This window comes from Anoplolepis gracilipes, chromosome 13 (assembly GCF_047496725.1).
Source record: "Anoplolepis gracilipes chromosome 13, ASM4749672v1, whole genome shotgun sequence".
Lineage (NCBI taxonomy): Eukaryota > Metazoa > Arthropoda > Insecta > Hymenoptera > Formicidae > Anoplolepis > Anoplolepis gracilipes.
Genome location: NC_132982.1, coordinates 4,634,857 through 4,655,702, shown reverse-complemented (window position 1 = coordinate 4,655,702; position 20,846 = coordinate 4,634,857). Strand labels below are relative to the sequence as shown.

General features: G+C 29.2%; 4 protein-coding genes across 9 annotated transcripts; all 4 read left to right on the top strand.

The window, feature by feature from the left end:
* The first annotated feature begins 780 nt into the window (after positions 1 to 780).
* On the top strand, positions 781 to 3,527 carry LOC140672479 (isthmin). Its single transcript, XM_072904670.1, has 4 exons — positions 781 to 913; positions 2,164 to 2,566; positions 2,852 to 3,200; positions 3,299 to 3,527. The coding sequence occupies exons 1-4, from the start codon at positions 833 to 835 to the stop codon at positions 3,396 to 3,398; spliced, it is 933 nt and encodes a 310-aa protein (XP_072760771.1). The 5' UTR covers positions 781 to 832; the 3' UTR covers positions 3,399 to 3,527.
* A 1,017-nt stretch (positions 3,528 to 4,544) lies between these two features.
* Positions 4,545 to 5,976, top strand: Ift43 (intraflagellar transport 43). Its single transcript, XM_072904676.1, has 6 exons — positions 4,545 to 4,679; positions 4,822 to 5,003; positions 5,163 to 5,195; positions 5,262 to 5,302; positions 5,494 to 5,566; positions 5,739 to 5,976. The coding sequence occupies exons 1-6, from the start codon at positions 4,641 to 4,643 to the stop codon at positions 5,959 to 5,961; spliced, it is 591 nt and encodes a 196-aa protein (XP_072760777.1). The 5' UTR covers positions 4,545 to 4,640; the 3' UTR covers positions 5,962 to 5,976.
* A 941-nt stretch (positions 5,977 to 6,917) lies between these two features.
* Positions 6,918 to 9,948, top strand: Ift57 (intraflagellar transport 57). Of its 2 annotated transcripts, none has more exons than XM_072904665.1 (9): positions 6,918 to 7,053; positions 7,371 to 7,642; positions 7,807 to 8,003; positions 8,082 to 8,363; positions 8,443 to 8,611; positions 8,711 to 8,819; positions 8,923 to 9,119; positions 9,240 to 9,384; positions 9,465 to 9,948. In XM_072904665.1, the coding sequence occupies exons 3-9, from the start codon at positions 7,846 to 7,848 to the stop codon at positions 9,629 to 9,631; spliced, it is 1,227 nt and encodes a 408-aa protein (XP_072760766.1). In that variant the 5' UTR covers positions 6,918 to 7,053; positions 7,371 to 7,642; positions 7,807 to 7,845; the 3' UTR covers positions 9,632 to 9,948. The 2 variants fall into 2 exon arrangements, with proteins under 2 accessions (XP_072760766.1, XP_072760765.1); XM_072904664.1 differs by lacking the exon at positions 6,918 to 7,053 and adding an exon at positions 7,064 to 7,249.
* A 290-nt stretch (positions 9,949 to 10,238) lies between these two features.
* LOC140672470 (protein croquemort) lies at positions 10,239 to 20,553 on the top strand. 5 transcript variants are annotated; one of them, XM_072904657.1, is made up of 9 exons: positions 10,239 to 10,501; positions 16,204 to 16,342; positions 16,429 to 16,592; positions 16,681 to 16,822; positions 16,905 to 17,108; positions 17,184 to 17,395; positions 17,745 to 18,036; positions 18,202 to 18,275; positions 18,616 to 20,553. In XM_072904657.1, the coding sequence occupies exons 2-9, from the start codon at positions 16,223 to 16,225 to the stop codon at positions 18,881 to 18,883; spliced, it is 1,476 nt and encodes a 491-aa protein (XP_072760758.1). In that variant the 5' UTR covers positions 10,239 to 10,501; positions 16,204 to 16,222; the 3' UTR covers positions 18,884 to 20,553. The 5 variants fall into 5 exon arrangements, with proteins under 5 accessions (XP_072760758.1, XP_072760762.1, XP_072760757.1 ...); XM_072904661.1 differs by lacking the exon at positions 10,239 to 10,501 and adding an exon at positions 13,680 to 13,774; XM_072904656.1 differs by lacking the exon at positions 10,239 to 10,501 and adding an exon at positions 14,998 to 15,212.
* Positions 20,554 to 20,846: the final 293 nt, after the last annotated feature.

Genomic DNA, 20,846 nt, shown 5'->3' with positions numbered 1-20,846 from the left:
CGGAAATGGAAACTAAATGGTTTTAGACCGCATGCTGTACAGCTGCGTGCGTTAATGGTGTTTGGTGCGTCCGTACTCTACGATCCATCTCTCTATAATATTTCAAAAAGTTATCTTTTCTCTGACAAAGTTAATTGCGCTAATCGATTGGAGGTACCTTATGTTCGCGAAAGAAGGAAAAGAAGAACGCGGGTCGTGAACCATTCTCTCGCAAGCACGGACGAAACGGACACCGTTAGTGCACACGACTGTACCATAGCGTACAACAACTGATGATGGTGTTCTGTCATCCCGGGCGAACTACCTCTCTCTTTCCCTCTGTCTACCGCTGGCTATTATAGTGAGACAGACTCTTCACCGGTTCACAACTATGCACATAGTGGTAGGCCTTTGAACGGTGCACGCCGCGTGCGCCTACCTTTTCCCCCCTTGGGATCTTCTCTCGACCCTTCAGCCTCTTCGTTCTTTTGCTATATCGTTCGTTTTACATCACGCGTCATCAGTGCTCTCGCCTCCCTACGTCCCGTACGGTGCTCTTCGTATTCGGCGCGCGAGGAATGCGGCGGTAAACAAACGCGGACGTCGACTCCAAAGATCGTCAACAAACTCTGCTCAACAGACGACAATACGAAAAAGAAGGGAAGAACCTTGAATAAAGAGAAAACCTTGATGAAGAGAAAAATAAACAGCAATGACTACATGATTTGTCGTGTATTATTTAATATCGATCTTGTGTTGTGGTATAGCAGTACGAAGTAAATGTCCGGACCGTCGCGTCGAGTGTCTAAGAGTGTCTGCTGTGGTCTTGAGAATCGAATTCCGTATTGACAAAATGAGAGCATTGCCTATAATTTGCCTCATGGCAATTTTTCCCTCGATTTTAGCAATTTCGTACAAAAACAAGAATTATCAAGTAAGTAATTTACTAGTAATTCTGCAGAGATTATCAAGTTAAATGAAATAGAACAAATAAATCGTATCAGCAACGGAAAGCTCTACATTTTATATGTACTTGATTTATTTAAAATCCTTTCTTAATAGATTAAGTCATCATTGCGTAATCTTCTCCAACTTTTGTTCGTCGTATTAACTTTGTCTATTCTCAAAAGTTTTGATTTGATATTTCCGAGTCATATACCTGATAATATCTAGCGATATCTTTTTTCTTTTAAATCTCTAACTGATAGCAATCTTTCGGAGAAAAATTCATCGAAAAAGTTCTCGTTTCCGTTATTTATCGCAAGTATATAGTCTCTCAGACTAGACGATTAGTGTTCTAGATTGTTCGCGATTCATTCCGAGTTTTTTTTTTATCTCTTCTTGACTTTAATAAAGAATTTTCATCGATCTTGAAATTAAGACGTATCAAACTCTCGTTAAAATTCGTTAAAATTCGTTAAAATTCATTAAAATTCATTAAAGTATGCTCTAAAGATTTGTTTTTACTGTCATCTTTTTCCACAAATTTTACTCAACAAATTCGAAAATCCGTCTCGCTACTGGCAGGCGGCTACGCCATTGACGGGAAACGATCTTGCGGCGTGCCGTTTCTCAGAAGTAAACTTCTCTCCCCCGCTCGGGAATCGTCGTCCCTTTTCTTCCCCACCGTCGTTCTATCCATGTGCCAAACGCCGGCGTCTTTGATGTCGTCGCGATCGTGTCAGCCTTTTACGTATCGTATAGTCACGCCGGTCATCGGTCTCTTTTCTTTGATGAATTGCTTCTTGATACGCGGATTCGAACGGATGTATTTCCGATCGAACTACGTCTACACGGCTCGAAGAGAACAAATCTGATAATCTGTATAATATCAGCGATATCTGTTCATGTAATTTAAATGTTCGAAGAACATTTTTCGCGGAAAATTATGAAATCATACAACTTGAAACTTTATGCACGAATAAATAATATTATATATAGATATTATATACAGATATAGAAAAAAAGATATTTTCAGAAAAAATATAATCGTACTCCAAAAATAAACTTTAGATAAGTACATCTACTTTTTATTTTCTTTTGTAATTTCTAACTTTTGTGATTTCTTTTTTTTTGTAATTTTCAGCTCATTGAGCTTGTTTTCTCGATTATACGGCAACATAAATATATCGCAATCGAGCTTTATCACAATTGAATTTAAGGAATTATCCTTTTGTTTTTCAGATAGGAAATTCTATCTATCGCCGAAGCTACAGAGAAGCGAACGTGGAATCAAGTACTTTAACGATAGAAAAAAACAACGAGAAAACTACGTTTATTTCTGAATGGGAAAAAATTGATTTTCCCGAACTTCCGGATATAGATATAATCTTTCGAAATCGGACAACCAGAAGCGAGAATACGGACTTTGATGATACGAACACCGAGTATCTGGATGATGAAGATCTGGACGATGAGGAACATAAAGGTTTAAAAACCCTTCTGACAAAGTTGTTTGAAGCACTACAAAACGATTCCGCGAAGAACGATCGTGACATACTAAAGGAATCGAATTCTATGAGTAACGACGAAGATCGCTGTCAGAAATGGTTGAACAACAGGGAGAGAATTGAACAAGCTTTTCCTGGTAAATGTACATCACATTATCGCAAACTCGCTATATGTAGAGTATTATAGAATTACTATGAAAAATAAAAAAAAAAACAATAAGCTAGCTTTCAAGGAAAAAAAAAAAATTCACTTCTGAAAATTTTGCCAAAAGAAAAAAAATTGTTAGGAATACGATACTATACGATTACAGGATACGATAGTATGAATGTATCTTATTTATATGTATAGGAAATCTAATATCCATAAAAAATAATATAAATTCATAAAAATATCTATGAATACCTATTTGGATATCTCATAGGCTCCATTAATGAACTGCCAGCGTGTCCTTGTCGATATCCCAACGACATCTTTTACGAGGACCTGATCTGGGATAGGAATCGACGGAAGAAATTCCGATGGCGCGATGCAACCAACGATCCGCAGCGACTTGTCTACAAACGCGGTGCCTTTCACTGCGTGCGATCTTTACCAGCACAAGGAAGCGAAAGCATCGGCGCGCAGCACTGTTGCTATGACGAGGAGAGAAGATTGTTGACACGCGGCTCTGGTGCCGGCACACCATACATTGTCAGTCCAGATATGTCGGTTATGCTACATGACAAGATTGACCTGCTACCTTGGCGGCTTTGTAAAGGCGACTTTACCAGGTACGCATTCATGTACATGCGATGTCAGATATTCCCATTCTGTAAATTAGAAAAATATGTATTAATAATATGAATCATATATTTTTGTTATTATATAGATACAATAAAGTGAGAGTACCAAATAACGACAATAACTGCGAAGTAAATCCAGATGACGAAGAATATGAATATCAAGTAGAAAGTGCGAAAAATTATTGAGATACAATATTGTCGTAATCGTACCAAAAAAAACCAATAATCATAAGTAATATTTAAAGTCTGAATTTCATTTTCATTGTTCCTTGTAAACAAAGCAATATAATAAATTTTAGTTTATTTTCTTATTTATTTTCCTATGACTATTGTATATGCAATTTCACATTAACAAATCACATTAAAAAGATCACTTGGAAATACTGTGTGTAAAAATTATTTCTTTTTTATTTCGTACAAAGATAAATGTTAAAAAAATAAGTTAACTGATTAATCAACAAACATAAAAGAAATCGATATTATTACCACGTTATTCCTTTTTTTGTTGTAATATTAGAAAAAATGTAAAAGAAAAGACAAATATGTGCCAACATCACATGGTATTCCCAAGCAGTCACCCATTTAACGGTATGTATTAACTGTGCCTAACATTGTTTGACCAGTGATCGAACGAAAACTTTATATGTGGTATGGAAGTTGGCTTGTATTATCGATCATTATAAAACAATTTTAAGATCTATAGACTTTTTGTTATTTCTTTAAAATGGAATATATTAGTAAACAACGAATAGCAAGTGCAAAGAAATCAAATTCTAACAAACTAGATCAAACATTTTCTTAATAAATATGCTGTGTGTTGTTTATTCACTTAATTTGTGCTTTTCTTAAAATAAACATCGAATAGAGAGAAAGAGAGAGAAAGAGAGAGACAGAGAGAATAGAGAAACTAACCTCTCGTGTACCTGCTAAAGTGGAGATGAATAGAGGGAAAACGAGCCAACAAAAATGTTTTCTCAAACAGCAAACCCGATAGTTTGGTTGTCATATTTATTGGACTGACAATTTGATGGAAACATTCTTGGGAACTTTTCATAAACTTTTCGGAAACAGAGCAGATATGTAGCATAAAACGCGCAGCTAGTAGGGGCCTTCCGCCATATTTGTTTTTACGTAACGCGTACAGAAAGGAGCAAAGATTTCTTTATCCTGATTGGTCAATTAAAAGCTACTCTACTTAACGGATAGTATTTCTGAACGAACCTTACATGAAAATATAGTTCATGAAGTTGTCATGGTTACCGTTTGCTAACATATGGTATAACAGCTGTCACATACTCCTGTCAAATGCATCGTGAAGTCTGATTTGAAGTGCTTCAGAATAGGAATTCTTTCTCTCTCTCTCTCTCTCTTTACTTTGATGTTTGATCTTTTATAATGCATATATAAGAAAAATTACACAGATCTAACATGGATTGGGCTACTGACCTTGAGATCACTTCTAAGAAGGTAATTTCTCTCTATATTTCAATAATATCAATAAAAAAAGTGATTATTAAGAATTTTGATGATTGATAAAATAATTGTGAAGAATCCTGTTACAAGAGAACTACTATGGTTTAAATAAAAAAATTTATTAATCAATTTCCAGTTAATACCTCGCTTAGGTAGACGTGCAGGTCAGAATAATTTGCAGGAAGAGAATAGATCCGATGATGATCCTCTCGAGAGTCCAATTTCTTTGTCATCTGGAAAGTCTGTTGTTATGCAAAGACCAGTAGTTCCACCTCGGTCCAGGAAAACTGGCTGGGGCGATGAACTAAAAAGTGGCAAGTAAGTTTGAATTAGAATAAGAGTCAGTTACAGAAGAGAATTTATCTATATTTAAAACTAGACAATTGTATGGTACAAAGGTTATAATAATAAAGTATGAATAAATTAAATTTATTAATTTTGAGTATGATTAATTCATCAGTCTTTTTCATTGTTTAGACGAGAAAAGATGACATCAAATATTATTGAACAGTGAGTATATAGGACCCATAAGATCAAAAATCAAATTACTGTAGTCATTGACAAACTGTTCCTTAGGGAGCGTTTTCGAGCCGTTGAAAAGGAAGAGCAAGAAGATGGTAAATTGATTTAAAATCAGTTATATTAACAGTATATATTATAATTATAATTAATGTTATTATAATTATAATTAATATATCTATCCATATTGTGAAATTCTAACTATAATATAAAATAATCAGCAAAAGATAATGAAAATTTAGATATTTTTTCTTTACCTCTTCAACATTATTAATCTTCATATTTGTAGATATTCCTGTTATACCAGATTTGGATGAAATTCAGGAAGATAATATTTCGTCCGAGATTGCAAGCGCTCCTACGTGAGTACTATTTATATTCTTATTAAAATTTTTATTAAAATTTTATAATATTACAAAAAATTATTAAAAAATTTATAATATATATAAAACTGAGATTATTTTAATAAAAAAGAGAAAGATTTTTAAGATATATCTTACCAAATTCAACTGCAAACTGGAATGTCATTTCCAGAATCAATGCAAATAGAGTGACTGCATATGAGGAATTGGATACTGATCTGGTGAAAAATGCAGCATTTACATCATTGGATGGTGTCAGCCTTTCTCTTCTCGCAGACAAATTGTACAATGAAAACTTGGTGAAGGAACCCGACGAAGTTTGGAATTGGAATCTTCTTTTTACGCAAATTTCTTCTGAAATTAATAGTGAAACACAGGAAAAAATTAAAACTTAAAATTACAAAAAATTATAAATTACGTGTTTTTTATACTTGAAAGATTAAAAATAAAACTTTTATATATAATAACGAATATTTTGGCTGCATCTTCAAATTGTGTTCTTCACTATATAAAAATCCTACAAAGAATTATCCAACCTTATAATTATAACTTTTCAAATAAAAGTCTATAAAAGTTTTTTTGCAATATTTTTTATTTTTTCAAGACAAAACTTTTATTACTGAACATAAATTTTAGAAAAAAATTAGAAAGAAAGAAAGGAAATATATAAAAATATCATTATAAATAAATGCAAAAACTGGCGTAACATTAGTTGCAATGCCTGTATATGTAAGCGACAAAAAATATACATAAAAAACATATTTTTAAATAAATACAAAAAATGGCGTACCACTATCTGCGGTGCCTGTATATGGAAGCGACAAATTACCTCGTCTGACCTATTCGATTGCCCCCCAATTTGGAAATCGCGGTACTTCGAGGAGCGACGTGAAGACTCGACCGTGCTGGCGTGCAAATCCGAGGTCGTAAACGAGCCACGAAGATGCAAGCGCAATCGGGAGTCTTGATACAGAAGCTACTAGAAGCTTACGACAATGTGATAACACCCACTGAGCAGATCTGCCATAAATTTTTCTATACGTTAGCGATCGATGTTCAGTTGGCAATCACTAGCACACGCTTCCAATAGAGCAGGTTTCAAAATAATATATATACAAATCTGAAGCATGATGTGCACATGCGAGAAACTTGCATGTTCTTGCCATAGCTGTAAGAACTGTATTACAATAAAGTATTACTTCACGTATATCTTTGTAAATCAGTTTATAAAATAATATCTAATATCCTATTGTTATAGTTAATAAGAATTTTATGATTATTCCTTAAAATATTAAACGTCAAAATTGAATCGTTCAAAGTAATAGCCATCTAGTGGTGGATTCTGTCACCTTTCAAATGTAAATAATCATGGTAGCTGGTAGCGTGTAATAATTATGATATAATATCTAGTGCGGTTGTGTGTATAGTTTGTAGTGTACAATAAATTGGTCTCGCATGTAAATGCAAAAAATTGATATAGTGAAAATGTAATTGAAAATATAAAATTTATAGAAGTACAAAAAAAGAAAGTAGAATTAAACAACCTTCTCTCGAAATTATATGTTAATGATAATAAAACTATAACACAGTTTAGTAGTATTATTCACAATTCTAATCTGTCAACTAATCTGAGACTATTTAAAACATTAACCATGCAGGATATAGGATTTTCTTAGTAATCAGGTATTAATTCCTTATTTAATTAATTTGTGACGCCGTTTTATAATACATTCAATATGACTGTGTTCCGATTTTCGGATATTACGGTATTGTAAATCTATAATTTGGGTTGCATTTATTATAGATTTTTAGTACTGGCACTTGGCAGTGACAGCTGGCAGTCAATATCACAAAACCTAACTTAACCTTAACCTATCTTAATCTGGGCTATACGAGCGCATATTCTAACGATTGACGGATTATGTTATGACAATTGATTGAATTTTTTAGCTTTCATGTATATTTGAATTTACGTTGATATTACGATACGTAAATGATATAGTATGTTGGCATTTTATAGTATACCGGAATTTAGAACTAAATGTTAGATTATGCAAAGGAGTTTGCAATTATTTAGTAAGTATATATGTTACGTTTCGTATTAATATATATATGTATATAATATTTATAATTTTAAGTTAAAAAATATATTTATTAATTCTAGAGTACATAAGAATTTTAGTTAAAAATATAATTTAACATCTGAATCTAAAGAGTGTCTAATATTAATCTCTTTACAGACTTAATACATACAAAGTATACATTGAAAATACAGCAATATGTTCAGAGATACGCAAAAAATTATTGTAGAGGATGGGGTTGCCCCATCAGCATCATATGTTATAAATGTGAGAATGGAGGACCTGTTGGAGAAATTAAAGTTATTAAATTATGATGCAGAATTCGTTCAAGAGTTAAGAATAAAACCAATAAACAGGTAAAATATTGATATATTGTAGATGTAATATATTTCGTGTATAATATTTGATGCATTAATTCTTAATATTGTTAACAGACACTACTTTATAATCCCAACAAATCCTGGTGAACAATTTTATACATTTACCTGTCTGGCTGCATGGTTGATTAGAAAGGCTGGAAAAAATTTTGAGATGCCGCAAGAATCAGATGATCCGAATTCAACAATAGCTTTAATCTTGGATTTTCTCAGGGAAATAAATGTACCTATAGAATTTCCACCTAATAAACTTAAACAGGGTATTGGAGAACATGCTGTTTATGTATTGGATAATTTAGCTGACAATGCTTTAAAAGTGGAAAAATTCAAGTGGGAAAAGTAAAGTTTGATTCTTTTAACATAGTTTTGATAAAATTGAATAAGAGAGAAGTTACTAATTTGTAACTAAAAATATTAGGGTAAACATTCCACCTGATGAGCCTACACCGGAACCAGATATTGAAGATGATGAGGCAGAATTAATTTTAGAAAAAGTGGAAGAGGAAATGATGGCTGAGAATGATGATGATGATGAACAAGATATTTTACACATTGATGATATTACGAAATTATATAGTCAAAATATGGTAAGCAAAATTTAATTCTTAAATAGAAAAATTGTAATAATCCTGCTGTATGAAATATTATGTTTATTAATGGTTCATAATGGCTCTTTTATTTTTCAGAGTGAAGCACAAAAACCAGATAATATTTTAGAATCTAATACTAATAGAGATGAGTGGCAATTAGAACTGGAAAAAGTTCTACCTCGTTTAAAAGTGACTGTTAAGACAGGTATTAAATATATCTTTACAGTAGAAAATCGATCACTCATTTAAAGCGTCATTATTAACTGAAAGATAAGTACTATTGTACATTATAATTTATTCATATACAGATTCAAGGGACTGGAGAGCACATCTCGAGCAAATGAAACAATTGCGTGCAAATATCGCGACTGATTTAAGCGGTACAAAGACTAGCTTAAATAAAATTAATACCGATATCGGAAATACATTAGACAAAATCAAAACCAGAGAAACTTATCTTAATAAGCAACTCGAACCATCTTTAACAAAATATCGTTCTTTGCAGGTGAATTTGTTTAATATATATCATTATATTTTTGTATATTACACATATGCTCACATATATTGATATATATATACTAATAACAAGTAATAAATAATATATAAATTATAATAATTAATCTAGGAAGAACTATCCAAAATTAAAGAAAAATATAGAGATGTTAGTGGTGGTGTTACGGAACGAACAAGAGTTCTTAATAAATTAGTGGAAGAGTTAGAACATTTAAAAAGAGAAATGGATGAGAGAGGATCCAGTATGACTGATGGAAGTAAGTAGAAATTTAGATATCACTCGAACATAATCTAAGCATGTATCTTATTGTAATTTTGGTTTAAAATATTCTTGCAGCTCCACTTATTAACATAAAGAAGACAATTACAAAGATGAAGAACGAAATCTCTGAGATGAATATTCGGATCGGCGTATTAGAATATAGCTTAATGTGTGCGAGAGTACGAGATCGAACGCAATTACGAGAGGACATGAATAGTACGAGTACTTCAGTAATAATTTAAATCATATATTTATACTTTTTACTATTTATCTGTTTTATAATCCGTCCAATATGTGATATCAATTGTATAGTTTAGTTTATTTGTATTGTTACCACGGGTCCAATATTACTCTGCCCTTCTAAAAAGTTACAACAATATGTAACTACACAGAACTGAACATATTACATTGATTGCAGTGTAAAGCATATGGATCTTTTGTTATAGCACTTTATATATTTATATTGTAGCTATAGTAATTAATAATCTATACCAAAATCACAGAGTGATTGTAATTACATTTCGTTAAATAAATCGCGTTTTCATCTCGTTATACATAATTCTAGTATAGTTTTAATTCTGTTTTATTTATTTGCAAAATTTCTTGCATGCATTTATTAATACGTTGACTGCTATGCAGAAATTGATTAGTTATTTAGTTAGACCTGTTAGACTATTCAGGCCATTACTTGGAAATGTATTTGGTTTGTACACAATGTCCATTGGAATCGTACAGGTTCAAAAACCGGATTTCACGAATAGGTCACATTGCCTCAGTGTATAGAACAGTGTGATCGAGTGGGCCACATGGCAGTCAAACGTGTTAAAACTTTGCATGTTTTCTCTGCGTGTATTGGTTTTGCAACACTTTTGAAAGTTATCGGTATAATTTCGCGCAGCGATTGCACACGTACGCGAAAATATACATGTGTTACTACACGTTCGAGTCCACGAGGCTTTCTTAAGCGGCGCAGTCGGCACGGGAATTCGCGCGTTACATCTGGTTACGTCGTGGATCGCAGTGCGAGTTGAATACAATTCGTCGGACGATCCGTGCGACGTCAAGTGCAGAAAAATTGCTTTTCAATCGATTTAAGGATTATTCTTAAACAGGTATGTATTAAGGAGAAAAATATGTTTCTTTTTATTATTTTTAATCTTCGCGATTTATTTCGAATTTCTTATCAGATTTTTTATCTCGTTAATATCGATTTTATGTTGGAACAAGATAATTATGAGATAACCATTGTTAAAACTGTATACGCGATCACGACATTGTGATAATGATCATATCGAGAACTTTTAATCATGTCATCGGAGATGTTAAAATTAAAACTCAGTGTCCATTTTACTCCGAACGCTATTTATCAATTCAAAAATACTTTGTCGTTTGCTGAATTAAAAAATTGTTTGAAAATATAATTATACGCTATTTATATCAATGTGAATCATAAAATCTAACGAGACTATGAACGTTTTAAGCGCGAGGATTGCTATTATATGAATATTAATATTATATAATTTATTCGTTTTTATAAAAGAACAGATTTAATCTTTAATTTTGATCTAATCTTTTTTACGAAAAAATACGAGATTACGGAAAAATTCTTCTTTATAATATGTATGAAATTAAATAATTTAAAAATAAATTTGGCTAATTAATTTTACTTATATATTTTCACGATTTCTTATTATTGCTTTATATTTCATTTTTGACATCACAATATTTTGTCTTCGAAACTCTGAAGGAATCGTAAATTTTGAACCATGTTTGTTTATCTATATCTTTGTCACAACAGGATGCGTGATAACTTTCTTTTAAATGTGCGTGAATCACGATGCTACATTGGTACAATTACAGGAAAGATTTTCTCTTCATCTTTAACTTTCACTTTACGGTTTAATAATTTCTCTGCATTTCTCTGTTACGCATACTCATATAGTATGCGAAAAATATTGAGCAATCGCGTTAATATATTGCGATGCGTGCACTAAATTATATAATATCATAAAATTGTAACACAAATAATTAACAGATATATATTTATCCCTAAACTGATGTGATTTGTTATTAAATATAAATATATTTTAAATATATTTTGTCGATATATACATGTTAATAATTATTTTTTTCAAGAAATATAATAATAACCAATTTCGAAAAATTATTTTACGTTACATAAATAAATTACTTGCAATGCATTTGTGTTTTCCAGAGTGAGTAATTAGGAAATATGCAAATGAATTTAAAATGACTACGATAAGATAATATATGTGAACGAAACACAAAAATATCTACAAATTATAGAGTAAAAAAAAAACTCGCAATGATTATGTGTATAATATCAGCATGGCGGCTATAACGAATAGAATATAAATAGAAACAAAGGTATTATAAACATAACGACATAGTGTCACGTTCAAAATCATATATAAAAAGTTACTAGTCTGACTCGTCAATAAAAGTAGCAATAAAAATGGTAGTAAAATACAAGATAAGATTCCTGGTTTAATTTAGCAAGATAAATTTAACAGTTTTAATTTGTTGCCAAATTTGTGTTATTCAAATATAATCAACTTTGTTTTTAAGAAGTCACATACCAACTTGGAGAAAATTTGCGTTTTATTTTATTGCTGCAAATCAAATAAATTTTAACAAAATGTATATTTATATCCTGAGTCATTTAAATTTCTAATTTTTATTTTTTCCAACTAAATACTACCAACAATTCTTAAAGTAGGAACTGTTTTCAGAACTGTGTCATCATGAATAATTATATATCGATTAGACATATCCTAAGGAAAGAATCATACATTGAATCATTTCCATCCAATTAAAGACCTTTGTCGTATGCACTTTTTTTATAAATTTAGAATGATCTGCCAGCAGCATATCTATCATATATCGCTTACGCCTGCGATCACATGAATAAATCTGTGAACTTTGAGCAGCGTGCGATAAGTATGTTTTATATCATAATAATATAATTGTGTAAAAATTTTTTTCCACTTACAATCTCAATATTTGTTTCGTCGAATGATTAGTCATTAATTCATCAGATAATTTAATATTCACAAAGTGCATTTATGCACTTTTCATTTGTCGTTCAATTTATGTTTTTCATTTCAATCTCTCACGTCTTCGATTTATTCTGGAAGTTCATAATTATTGATATGGTTGATCCTATTTTAACGGATAGTGTATCATCTCCTGGTATAAAGTACAGTATAGATTTACGCAGAAAGAAATCTTCATATGTGTACTAGAAGAACAAGACATTGGTATGTCATATCGCACTAATATTTTGCCTCAGCTTGCTGTAAAATCTATAATTTATTCTAATTTATTTTAATTCATGCGCAGGTAACATTTTAAAATTTACTTATTTATTTAGATCTTTATTTCAATATTTTTTGTTCAAAAGCACATGCGCTTTAAAATTCAACCTTTTATTTCTAAAAAGAATTAACGTAAAAAAAATAGGCGAGAACGGATATAATAATGGTTTAAGTAATGTGTTGTATTAAAGATTTAAAAAATTATTATGGACGGAAGGAAAGATTTTCATAAATATAAAATATAATTCTCTTGTGTGGAAGATTTATTTTTGAAGATTATTAAAAACAACATGTGCCTTTTGCGACTTAATTGCACAAGTGTTAGTAGATGATAAATTGTTCTTTTGTGTTTATTTTAAAATAAACTTATTTTATTTTGAGTAATAAACAAAAGATATTTATGAAATAATTTTTTAGATATATCTACCATGTACAAAAATTATTGTTTATCATTTAATACAGAAAAAATTAGATATTTTGTATTGTATATATTGTATTATATAGTATCATTGTAATACTTTAGTTTTCAAGATATATTCTCTTATTTCAAATCGATATCGCCATTCGAATAAATATCTTACATGTTTGCTTTAAATAAATCTTATCTAAATTTGATAAAAATATGAAAGATTGTTTTCTACATTCCAAAATTTATCAAAATGAAGCACTCGAACTCAAATACCATGCCTACTTATTGTGTTAAAGCCTCTGTTGATGCAGAACAGTTACTGCTCTTTAACTCTCGACCCGATTAATTCCAATTTTCAAGTGCTGAAAAAAAGATACATATAAATAATATGCATATTATTTTCGACTTCGTTCTTTAGACATTTTTAATTTTGGTTTTGGGTCTTTTTGTACTGTGTGGGAATGGAACATTGAGAGATTTTCTTCGAGAGAAAAAAACGGCGTTTACTTTCCTCCAATGTGCCTTTAAAAGATCTCAAAATATAAAAAAAAAAGGAAAATGGTTGATACAATCTATCCTTCAATCCCAAATGAGTCCACAACACGCACGTTCGCCACTAATTTACAGACATCTGTGCGGTGAGAATATAATATATTCAGAATATTTCAAAACCACACCGAAAAACGTTTCGAGATTTATCCACCGTTTCATTTAACTATTTTGAATTCTGAATGTTTCCCTCGAACAAAATTGTGAATGTTCATTCTACTTAAAAATCTAAATACATACTTACTTAATCCTGGAAAATTTGGTGGATGAAAGGATTAAAAATTAAATATAATGAGATATAACATTTCTGTCATACAACAAAATAAGACTCTAATTTATATATTTTTGCTTTCTAATATATTTAATGCTTTCTAAATATCATTTAGCAGCTTTTAAATATCACTTAATTTCGTCGACAAAATAATATTCAAATTTTCTAACACATATTATTTTGATAAATCTGTTCTCTATATCTTGCATACTGTATAGAATTGGAACTATTAAATCGTCTTTAGTAAAGTTCTCGCTAAAATACTCGCAAGCGAAGTTATAAATAATCATTTATTTAAAATAATCTTTAGAACGTGCAAGTCATTTGGACATTACGTTTCGTGCGAAGCTTAATTATAATAATAATGCTTTTGCTTATAAAACGTACTGCATAAATAATGCTTTTGCTCATAGAACGTACTGCATCAATAATGTCATATATGTCATTATATATGTAAATTTATTTTTCTACTAAAGCAATTGTTCGATATAGTTTATCTGAAATGACATGTATTATTGTTCGTTATTAAGACATTATTAATACATATAATCGATATAATCATTATAAAAGGACAAAATATAAATTTGAAATAAAAAACCTCGATATTAAAATTTACGATACATTAAAAAATTATATTATATAATAGATTTATATTAAAATTAAATTGCATTTTACTCGCACGTGATTTATTTTCCAAAAGATAACATATGTTTATTTTACAATTAATTTTATTATTATCATACATTACTCATTTACAAAGACAAAATCTTATTAATTTTTAAGCTCTCTATTCTCTCATACAACAAAAATAAGACTCTATAATTTATATATTTTTGCTTTCTGCAGCTTTTAAATATCATTCAATTTCGTCGACAAAATGATATTCAAATTTTTTAACACATATTATTTTGATAAATCTGTTCTCTATATTTTGTATACTGTATAGAATTGAAACTATTAAATCGTCTTTTGTAAAGATCTCGCTAAAACGATACTTTACGTTCCTCTCTCGTGTAAGAAGGGTAACATATATATATATAATGGAACAAAGAAAAATAGATTTTAGTCGTTCACCTATATACGTCTTCCGTCGAGTGTAATGTTTACATTATGAAATTTGAATGTATAGATATAAAAAATTGCAATCCTTCACGATCAATGTGTATTATAAATTTTATCGCGAGCCTTTCAACACAGGATAACTTTCCTTTTAATTACTCAATTGTCAATGCAGCACGAAAAATACGGTAAAACAGGTTAGTGTACGCCCTATATATTCAGCTTTACATAACACCAAACCTCTGATTTTATGAGCATTATTTCTGAGTTTTATAGAATTATATTTAAAAAATTGCATTTGCGTTTATATCTTCCGATTGATATGTGATATGTGATATATGAATTATGATATATGATATTTTAGTATATTCCATAAGCACAAAAACAAAAGCTAATATCAAAGATCGAAAGATTTCGGATTTCTATAGTTAAAATAAGGGTGAATAATCAGGTCATTAAAATGCTTGATTTCTACCTGATTACAACTACCTTAATAATTATGCAAGCATATTACACACAACCATTTCACGAAAGATGTTTACCTTGACCAACTGATACGTGCCATTTCGTCAGACTACTTTTACTGTCAAACACACTTGCTGTTTCATGAATGGTTGGGCACATAACTATTACTCCTCCCTAATTATATAATGTCATGTTCGGTTTGTGAGAAACTTTTCTTTGTCAATTGATAGTAATAATAATTGCTTATAATACATGAAAAACTGATGCAAGTCTAAAACTTAAGTTTGTAGAAGTTTCGAAAATATTTTTGACGAAATGTAATTTGCCCCTTTTCTGTTCATAATAATCACATGCAATTAATCAAGTTAAACTTTCTGAGATGAATTTTTATATAAACTTCTTTATTTTCTTTATATTTATAAAAGACATTTTAAAAATATTATTATCTTATATTATCAATATAATATTTTATCTCTGAGCTTTATTTATATTGTAATTGATATAATTAAAATGTATGTACAAGATGTATTCATCTTATGATCCTGAACAAAATTTCTGTATGTTGCGAATAGTCTAAATGATTTTAATATTTGTCTTTCTTTTACAAAAAATTTGTCAGAATTATTGACTCAATCTTTGTAATATATTACAAAGCAAATGGAAATTCTTATATTCTCACAAAAGTAAAAAGAGAACTAATGATTATTATTTTATGGCTTTCAGACCTATAAATCCAGTAAAAATGGAAAGATCCAATAAGAAAGTTTTAATTATCACAATTGTTGGTATAACAATTACGCTCCTTGGCATAATCACGGGATCACTTTGGACCACTCACATATATAATTGGGCTATCACAAAGGTATGTTGAGGGAGAATAAAAATTTTACCTAATCAAAGCATATGAGTGTTATTATGTTTGATAACCACATATCTTTTTTTACACAGATATTAATATTATCACCCAAATCTGTAAGTTACAATATGTGGGAAAAAACTCCTATACCAATGTACTTTAAATTTTATATGTTCAACTGGACAAATCCACATGAATTTCATGCGTTATCAAGTAACAAACCACATTTTGAACAAATGGGACCTTATGTTTTCCGGTATTATTATTTCCTCAACTTTTTTATAACATTCAATAAATTGAGGTAATATCACATTTATATACATAGATATTTTTTTTCTTTATAGAGAAATTGATTATAAAGTAAATCAAGTATGGAATGACAATGGGACTGTCACATTTCAAAGAAGGAAAGTATGGCTTTTTGAAGAATCATTATCCAATGGAAGTCTGACTGATAAAATAACCAACATAAATCCGATAGCTGCAGTATGACATAATTATTTTCCAGTTATTACATAATTTTTATTGTGTGTTATGTTTTATTGTGTGTTACAATATTCAATTTTAGACAGTCGCATTTTCCGTAAGACATAAACCTATGTTGATACGTAAGATGACCAATGAATTTATGGTTCGTCTAGGAGAAACATTAATATTAACTAAAAGTGTAAATGAACTGTTATTCGAAGGATATAATGATACATTATTGAAAATTGCCAAAAAGATGAATGCGACTGGATTACCTTATACAAAGTTTGGATGGTTCTATGCGGTGAGTATAATAAATTGAATATGCATCAAACAGAATTCGACGTAGTTCTAAACAATGGAAATTTTTTAATTATAGAGAAATGACTCGGCAAGTTATGATGGCACATTTAATATGCTCACTGGATTAACCAATTTATATGACATGGGATTGGTCAAAGAATGGAATTTTAAGAATAGAACAAATCATTACGAGGGTTCGTGCGGTATAATAGATGGAACAAATGGCGATTTTTGGCCACCTTTATTAAATAATAGTACCGTATCTATCTTTATTCCTGATATTTGCACGTAAGTAGCAAAATTATATGTAATATAAATATTTAAGTTATATAATATAAAAATATATCTGAAGTTCTTAAAATAAAAAATTCTAAATTAAATTAAATTGAATTAATTCCTCTTTTTCTTCTTAATTTATTTTATCTTTAGTTTATTCTTAAAAGGATTAATATTGAATTTTGAATAAATTACATATTAACTCTGTTCTACACAAATGTTATTTATACGTGTAAGTTATTTACACACACACGTTTATGTAAATAGTATAAATCAGTGCTAAAAGTTGGATTTCTTTAAAAAAAAATTAAACTATAAAAATAAAAACGTCTGCATATAACAAAATTTGCTTATTGTTTAGATCTGTGAAATTATCATACACAAATATAACAACATTCCAAAGTCTAACTGGAAACGAATATATTGGAGATGACAAAATGTTCGATAATGGCAAAAATGTACCATCAAGACAGTGTTACTGTCCTAATGGAGATTGTGGACCTAGTGGAGCCTTAAATATTTCATCCTGTAAATATGGAGCGCCAGCATTTGTTAGTATGCCACATTTTTATTTAGCAGATCCAAGTTACACAAATAATATATCAGGAATGCTGCCTACCAGAGAACACCAAACGTCAATAATTATAGAACCGGTATGTATCTTATATAAAACATTTTTCTTATCAATTATATATATATATATATATATATATATATATATATATATATATATAATATTGATAAGAAAATAATACATACACACACACGTGTCAGTATGTTGTACTGTATAGCTATTATATGCAAGATAAATTGTAAAGACTACAGGTGTCCCGATGCAAGTTAAGGCGCAGTTGCAACTAAATTTGTTAATAGAACCAGTAAAATATATGAGGTAAGTAATAATACATATATTTAGTGTTACAATAATTTTGTGAATCTAAATTCAGGAATTATTTGAAAGCCGAAAATGAAACGATTGTAAAGCATAAGATATAACATATTTACTTGCATTATTAATTACTAAATAAGCATATGTATAATAAGAAATATCTAAAGCATTAAAATGTTTCCTATTAAAATTGTGTTTTGAGTCATAAAAGAATAGTCTAAATTATTGAAAGACAATAAGAATTAAGAAAAAGAATTAAGAATTATAAAAAATGCTTGAATTACATACAATCTTTCTATGGATAATTTATAAATGATTTATACATTTATTTTCTATTTTCCAGTATGTTTGAAAATATAAACAAGACATACATTCCAATGCTATGGTTTACTCAAGAGGCTAATCTAACTGCCAGTTATGCAAATCAAGTTAAGTTACTTTTGATTCTTCCAACATTGGGTACCGTAACGTGCTTTGGACTAGGCAGTATTGGAGTTTTAATATTCTTTATTGGAGTTTTCATTTACATTCGACAAAAGTGGCGGGGCGAAGATAATCAGGTGTTATTATCAAAAAATAATGGCGATAATAGGAGTAGAAGCGACATGTAGTACTTTGTCTTTTGTGCCATTGATATAGTGATAGGCAGTTTTTACTTCTTTTTTTATTAAATTCTTTACTTCCTTTACGATTACATTCAGGCTTCCTTTCTTAATTTGGAAAATTATTAGAGAACAGAAATAAGACTGCTTCAATGTCTTATAAACATATTTGATGAGAAAAACAATTAATGTACTGTAAGAGTACAAAAGTGCCTACTTTAACTGTTAGTATAGTTATGGATCCAACAAGTAATCAATAATAGGAATAGTTAAAAAAGTCAATATAAGATGTAAATATTAAACTAAAAAAGTGATTTATTTCTACATTTATCAAAATATAAAACGAATATATATTCTATTCAAATGTTAAAACCGTGATATAATATATTTATGCAGCAAAACAATCTTTAAATAGACTAAATTATCTTTTTGACAATGTGTGTAATATGCTAAAAATGCAATAAAAGAAAATGCAATAGTATGGCACTTTATCAAGTATGTATAGTTATATATCATAGAAAAAATAGAACCATTACTTCTAAAGTATTAAAAATTATTAAATAATAAACTAATACAAGTAATAGGCTCAATGTAATCACAATTACTAAGCAGCAAAAAGGCAAATAAGAGCCCAGGTGCGGTTATTAGTGCGCAAATTTAGTTAAAATACGAAATATTCACAAATTATACATTAATACAGGGCCCTTTTGAATCGTTTTTGGTCTATCTTTAGCGAAAATTGTTGAGTCGTTCTTTCAAGTATCTATCTTATTCAATGTTTAATTTTGAAGAATTTTTTAATCTCAGTATAATTGTCTTTTTCCACATAGTAAAAATTATTACTATTCTCTACAAAAGAGGCTAGTTATTTAACAGAAAACTGAGTAATTTTGTCGATATTTAATACTCTATTAATTGCAACATACAAAAAAAATATCAACTAACAACTTCTTTGTTATTTTATTATATTTAATCAATTAATAATAATACAATACTGACAAAGAGATGTTACAATTATATTCTTAAAGACCATTAGAGATCGATATAACGAGCTTTATGTGATTTTGGGTCTAGTCTCTTCATCATTTACTTATGATTGTAGCCTCTTTTTGCGAAATAATTATGGCTTATAATAAAAATAATTGTACAATGTTTAACAATTATTATATATTATTATCTCTCAGAATGCTCGATTTATATTCATATATTATATTCATATGATTAACGTAAAATATATTCAATAAATGCAGAAGTAGTAAAAATCATTTGTAATAAGAATTTTGTTGTATATGTAACTTTAATTAATTTTCAATAATTTTATGTTTTCGCAAATTATTTTAGCTATTGTTTTCTGCTGATTATATATAAAATAACTAAATTGCGATAAAATTATTATTATCAGATATCTGAAGGCTTGGACAATATATTAAAGATGCAAAATTACTAAAGAAAAAGATCTGTTTAGATGGAAGTTTTAAAATTTTGATTTATAAATACAGATCAATGATTCTTTTATGATATTATTTTTGCAGTTTCCTATGCAAGAAAATACATATGTATTGTATTCTTATGTAATCGAACTTTAATATACTTGTAATCCTAAATATCTGTGATATTGTTCAGTGGAGAAAATGTATGTGCCCGGAAATGAAAAAAATATAAAACTGTTTTATCAAAAATATGCATTACATTATTTATTATATTTTCACTTTTAATTACATAAGAAACTTAATTTGTTTTTTAAGTTTTAAGTTTCTTTTTTGTATAAGAGATACATAGATGTTTTAAGTTTACTTTTTCTGCGAAAGTAATATGACAAAGGTATTATACTAAAGTTATGGCAAAAAACATTCTATCCTCATATTATATGAATATTTTTAATAATGAATCAAAATTGTGTTCTTGAAATTACGATATTAATTATATAAGATATATAAAGTATTTGTAATATTGAATCACTTATCTATAATTA

Excerpts from the sequence above, each read along its gene's own strand:
- LOC140672479 (XM_072904670.1), top strand. The coding sequence starts at position 833 with ATGAGAGCATTGCCTATAATTTGCCTCATGGCAATTTTTCCCTCGATT. Across the intron at positions 2,567-2,851 it reads AATTGAACAAGCTTTTCCTG|GCTCCATTAATGAACTGCCA; the intron begins GTAAATGTACAT and ends GATATCTCATAG. Across the intron at positions 3,201-3,298 it reads TGTAAAGGCGACTTTACCAG|ATACAATAAAGTGAGAGTAC; the intron begins GTACGCATTCAT and ends GTTATTATATAG.
- Ift43 (XM_072904676.1), top strand. The coding sequence starts at position 4,641 with ATGGATTGGGCTACTGACCTTGAGATCACTTCTAAGAAG. Across the intron at positions 4,680-4,821 it reads TTGAGATCACTTCTAAGAAG|TTAATACCTCGCTTAGGTAG; the intron begins GTAATTTCTCTC and ends ATCAATTTCCAG. Across the intron at positions 5,567-5,738 it reads GAGATTGCAAGCGCTCCTAC|AATCAATGCAAATAGAGTGA; the intron begins GTGAGTACTATT and ends TGTCATTTCCAG.
- Ift57 (XM_072904665.1), top strand. The coding sequence starts at position 7,846 with ATGTTCAGAGATACGCAAAAAATTATTGTAGAGGATGGGGTTGCCCCA. Across the intron at positions 8,364-8,442 it reads GAAAAATTCAAGTGGGAAAA|GGTAAACATTCCACCTGATG; the intron begins GTAAAGTTTGAT and ends TAAAAATATTAG. Across the intron at positions 9,120-9,239 it reads CAAAATATCGTTCTTTGCAG|GAAGAACTATCCAAAATTAA; the intron begins GTGAATTTGTTT and ends TAATTAATCTAG.
- LOC140672470 (XM_072904661.1), top strand. The coding sequence starts at position 13,695 with ATGGTTGATACAATCTATCCTTCAATCCCAAATGAGTCCACAACACGC. Across the intron at positions 16,823-16,904 it reads ACATAAATCCGATAGCTGCA|ACAGTCGCATTTTCCGTAAG; the intron begins GTATGACATAAT and ends ATTCAATTTTAG. Across the intron at positions 18,276-18,615 it reads GAACCAGTAAAATATATGAG|TATGTTTGAAAATATAAACA; the intron begins GTAAGTAATAAT and ends TCTATTTTCCAG.